At 46.7% G+C, this 5,155-nt stretch overlaps 1 protein-coding gene across 1 annotated transcript; it reads left to right on the forward strand.

The window, feature by feature from the left end:
- The first annotated feature begins 2,062 nt into the window (after positions 1 to 2,062).
- On the forward strand, positions 2,063 to 4,676 carry LOC110538111 (keratin, type I cytoskeletal 50 kDa-like). The gene is made up of 7 exons (XM_021624710.3): positions 2,063 to 2,681; positions 2,801 to 2,883; positions 3,137 to 3,293; positions 3,505 to 3,666; positions 3,781 to 3,906; positions 3,997 to 4,217; positions 4,444 to 4,676. The coding sequence occupies exons 1-7, from the start codon at positions 2,178 to 2,180 to the stop codon at positions 4,568 to 4,570; spliced, it is 1,380 nt and encodes a 459-aa protein (XP_021480385.3). The 5' UTR covers positions 2,063 to 2,177; the 3' UTR covers positions 4,571 to 4,676.
- Positions 4,677 to 5,155: the final 479 nt, after the last annotated feature.

Genomic DNA, 5,155 nt, shown 5'->3' on the forward strand with positions numbered 1-5,155 from the left:
TAGCCTCGCTGCGGTGGCGGTCCGCCTGATCCTTCTGACGGTAGACGGCACGCTGGAGCCTCACGAGGGCGGGGTTCCACACCTTCTCTGTGTGCCAGAATCACTCATCCACTGCAGGGGCCTTGGTCTGAGTCCATGGAGCCAGGGCCGGCTGATATTCCAGGACACACTGGAAGGGAGTCAGCCCAGTGGAGGACTGGCAAGGTGAGCGGGTTCTAGAGCGGGAGAGCGGGTTCCCTCTCTAGAGCCTGGCAGATGTCCACATCTACGTCCCAAAACACTGGGCCAACAATACAGGAGGATTGATGGGCAGGAGGAGACTCACAGGGCCCTCCATCAACGTGGAATCACAGGGTGGGGGAAAGTTGGTCCTCCAGCATTCTGGTCACCAGGTGGTGATTCTCATCTTTGACGAGAAGATGGTGGGGTTATGGAGTTGGAGCCACGGGAGGCCAAGGATGACTTTGTCTACGGGTGCAGTGATGATGAGGAAGGAAAGGCTTTCCTGGTGCTTGGGTCCCACGGTGAGGGTCAGTGGTGCTGTGATGTGCGTGAGTGTGCCGGATCCCAATAGTCGCATATCCAGGGCTTGGACAGGAAAAAGAGAGGAGTGCAAGTAAGAAGTTAAGTTCAGGGAGGAGGCAAGGTTGCCACAGTCCAAAATATTAGGACGTACTCCACAGTGGTCTGGGCATCCTGCTGGAGTTGGAAAAGTCCCTCACCTTCCTCTCTGCCCTTTGGAGGATGGTTTAAGACCGCCCTGAACAGAGCCATGAATCTCTCATAGGAACCCAGCTCCTCTCTCCCAGATGGCTATAACCCACTCCAACGCCCTTCCGTTCAGCAGGGAAATGACCGTGGCAACTATGGACCTCTCGCTGGTGGGGGCTCCCATCTGATAGGCGACATAGAGGGAGCATTAGAGTAGGAAGCCACGGCATTTCAATGGAGTGCCGTCATACTTCTCCGGAAGGGACAGTCGGCATCTCCGACCTGGCCGGACTGCTGGGTAGGCTGTGGGACTGGGTCACTGTGACGACCCGTAGTAGGAGGTCCTCCGTCAGAGGTATGGAGAACCTCACCAGTGGTGTCGAGGCGGTGGAGAACGCAGAGGACCTCCTTCATGGTCGTACCCAGTAGAACAGGTGTAGAAGGGGAGTTTAATAATGAAATGATGAAAGAATAAACATGAGCCCCATACTGAACTTGAGAGAAAAAAAAATACTACCTGATGATTCAGGATTACTGAGGGCTATATGAAGGGAGAGAAATCAGAGTGGTGATGAAGTCCAGGTGTGCTTAATGATGGGGAGCAGTTGTCTGCAATGATGGTTGCCAGGTGTGCGCAATTTGGGTTGCCAGGACCAGTGGTTAGTAGACCGGTGACGTTGCGCGCCGGAAAGAGGGAGCAGGAGTAGGAGTGACATGTAAGAAGAAGCAGTATGACTTGGCAGGGCCATGTTTCGGAGGACGCGTGGTTCTCAACCTTTTCCTCTCCCGAGCCCGTACGGGACAATGGAACAAGACTGTAACTACCAATTGAATATCACAAAACAGTTTTTACATTTAAAAAAAAAAATATATATATATATGGTTTTGAAATCCTGTCTACTTTACACTCCTTTACAGTGTAAAGCAATGTTAAACAAGTCAACCAATTCTGTACTCTGCTCTAGAATCTTCACAGAAACTTTGATTGTGTCATGTTCAGTACAATAGATGTGATTTGGAAATAACACGATGGATTGTTAATGTAGGTGGAGTTCTCACATACAGTAACTGTGTCATCCTTGTCTCACCCTAGTATTAGTCTAAAGATCAAGTTAGGCCTCAAGGCTGTCAGGTCATCCTAACTACCAGTTCTACAGTTAGGGATTACTTTCAAATGTCATCTGTTTCTCAACAGTCAAAAATTATAATTCTATGACTTTGCATTGGTGACATTCAATGGAAAGAACTGCCTAAAATAAACAATTGCTTTTGTAGGCTCAACAGGTTTGAATCCTAACAACTTTGGCATGCCTGGCGTGCCCTTTTAAAGTATGTAATTACTGTATTGAGTTCAAGTGTCGTCTGTGTCCTCCTCTCCTCTCACAGCATAAAAGGAGCTTAGACCCACTGCTCTGCACTCACTTCTCTCCAGCCAGAGCAGTAAGACATCAGCAGACTCCATCAACATGTCCTTCTCCAGCAGCAGCTTCAGATCCTCCTCAAGCAGATCCATGAAGGGCTCCTCTATGGGTTCCTCGCGTATGTCCATGTCTGGTGGTGGTGGTGGCATGTCCATGTCCATGTCTGGTGGAGGCAGCCGCATCAGTGGCATTAGGGCCGGCAGCGTGTATGGGGGTGCAGGTGGCTCTGGGGTGCGCATCTCCAGTGCCATAGCCTCCAGGTCCTTCTCTGCTGGTGGTGGCAGTTTCGGTGGTGGTGCTGGTTTCGGTGGAGGCTCCAGCTTCAGTATGTCTGGTGGAGGAAGTGACAGCCATGTCATCGGCAACGAGAAGTTCTGCATGCAGAACCTGAACGACCGTCTGGCCACCTACCTGGCGAAAGTTCACACCTTGGAGAAGGCCAACGCTGAGCTGGAGCTGAAGATCCGCCAGTTCCTCGGGGCCAAGGCCTCCCCCAGTGCTCGCGACTATGGTTCATCGCATGTCATCATCAGAGACCTCCAATCCAAGGTAAGCTTTTGTATGCCAGTACTGTTACACTTTTATTTCATACCACATATTGAAAAACAGGCACTATGTATTTTATTTAGAATTTAAAACAAAAACAAAAGTATCCATTTTATTTTCAGATGCAGGAAGCCATCCGTGTGAATGGTGCTGTCCATCTAAGCATTGACAATGCCAGGCTTGCCACTGAAGACTTCAGAATGAAGTGAGTTCACTCACCAAATTGGCAAATCTTTTGTCCACTCACTCAGACAAATATTGTCTCAATACCAGAATACCAGTATTGACTCAATACCAGAAAAGTGACCGACTGATTCCTGTCTAGTGTACAAATAAAAATATTGATGCCGTCTGTCATGTAAAAAAGCTCACACCGTGAAATAGCTCAGGTTCGATGATTACAGAGCAAGTTGAGACACACTGGTGCACTGTAAATCATTGTATGTTTTATTATGTAGGTATGAGACCGAGCTGTCCATGCGTCAGTCAGTGGAAGCAGACATCGCTGGGCTGAGGTGTGTTCTGGAAGAGCTGAATATGTCCAAGAAGGACCTGAGCATGCAGATTGAGGGGCTGAGAGAGGAGTTGGTCTACCTCAAGAGAAACCACGAGGAGGTCGGGTTCTGATTCCCATACTAGCCTATCTATAGTGTCGGGTCTTAAAATAACAGATCCAGCCAGGCATTACTGTACAACATTTTTGTGAGCAAGTAATACATCATAATCTATGTATTTAAATCCAGAAACATTTGAACAAATCTAGAACCACTTTCTGAACCATGATGATGACCTACAGACCTAAATCTGTTTCATTGTCCTTCTTCAGGAGCTGTTGTCCATGCGTGCCCAGATGAGCGGCCAGGTCCATGTGGAGGTTGACGCTGCACCACAGGAAGACCTCAGCAAAGTCATGGCTGAGATTCGCGAACACTACGAGGCTGTCGCTGCCAAGAACAACAGAGAACTGGAGGGCTGGTTCCACGCCAAGGTAATACTGTTTCTCGTTATAAAAATGATTCCATAATTTAGGTCCATGATGTCAAATGTCCCATCAATTGAATTGTTCATGTAAAAACATTATTTTGGATGGTGTTTCCCACAGACCGAGGCGCTGAATAAGGAGGTCGCAATCAGCACAGAAGTTATCCAAACGTCCAGATCTGAAATCTCAGAAGTCAAACGCACACTGCAGAGTCTTGAAATCGAACTGCAATCACAAATAAGCATGGTAAGTTGTGTTTCAATGTCTGCCACCCATCAATGAATTTGCACAACTACTTCCTGATGTTTTGTTTAACTCTTCATTTCCCTCCAATAGAAATCATCCATGGAAAATACCCTGGCAGAGACAAAGAACCGTTTCTCCATGCAGCTGTCGGGTTATCAGATGCAGGTGACTAGCTTGGAGGAACAGTTGGTAAATCTCAGGGCTGACTTGCAACGCCAGGGCCAGGAATACAAGATGTTGCTGGACATCAAGACCAGGCTGGAGATGGAAATCGCTGAGTACAGGAGACTGCTGGACGGAGAGGCCAGAAGGTGAGCCAAACAAGCCTATTCTATTAGTCCATCAAATGTTATTCTTAGGCTATCAAGGGTGTTTTGATTCTAAACTTTGAGCAAGTTCTAGGCTAGACTCACTTACTTTCTTAGAAGCAAAACAGTGGCCTCACCAGTTTGTACACTACCAGTGTACAAGACCTTGCCATATTGTGTTGGGTACAGTCGATGATGTGCTCATTTGTGTTTTCTGTTTGGTCCACAGTGTCTCCTCCTCCTCCTCCTCCTCCTCTACCAGCACCAGGAAGGTCATCACAGTGGTAGAAGAGGTGGTGGATGGGAAAGTGGTCTCCTCCACCCAATCCTCAGCTTCTTCCTATGCACGCCGCTGATGCAGTACATGAGTGTACTGAGGGAAATACAACAACTGATTATCTGACTCACTAAACATCCAGTGCATATCTGGAAGGCAACAGCAATAAAATAATACATCTGAAATCCTTTGTTTGTTCAATTACTTTGTCTTCATAACAGGCTAAAATTATACTATTGTTTTTTCACAAATGTCTGCTTTGGTTTCATGAATGATTTCATTTGTGCCTATTTAATTCAACTTCATGAAATAGTTTCAGTTGTGAGTGGTAAGGTGGAACTTGGTGTTAGCCTGATTACTAAGTACAGGTGTCACCTAGTGTTGGGTTTAGGGGTGCAAGTAGATGTTAAGCAAACCTACATATACAGTGGGGCAAAAAAAGTATTTAGTCAGCCACCAATTGTGCAAGTTCTCCCACTTAAAAAGATGAGAGAGGCCTGTAATTTTCATCAAAGGTACACTTCAACTATGACAGATAAAATGAGAAAAAAAATCAGAAAATCACATTGTAGGATTTTTCTAGGAATGTATTTGCAAATTATGGTGGAAAATAAGTATTTGGTCACCTACAAACAAGCAATATTTCTGGCTCTCACAGACCTGT

This window comes from Oncorhynchus mykiss, chromosome 12 (genome assembly GCF_057628025.1).
Source record: "Oncorhynchus mykiss isolate SJ-2025 chromosome 12, ASM5762802v1, whole genome shotgun sequence".
NCBI lineage: Eukaryota > Metazoa > Chordata > Actinopteri > Salmoniformes > Salmonidae > Oncorhynchus > Oncorhynchus mykiss.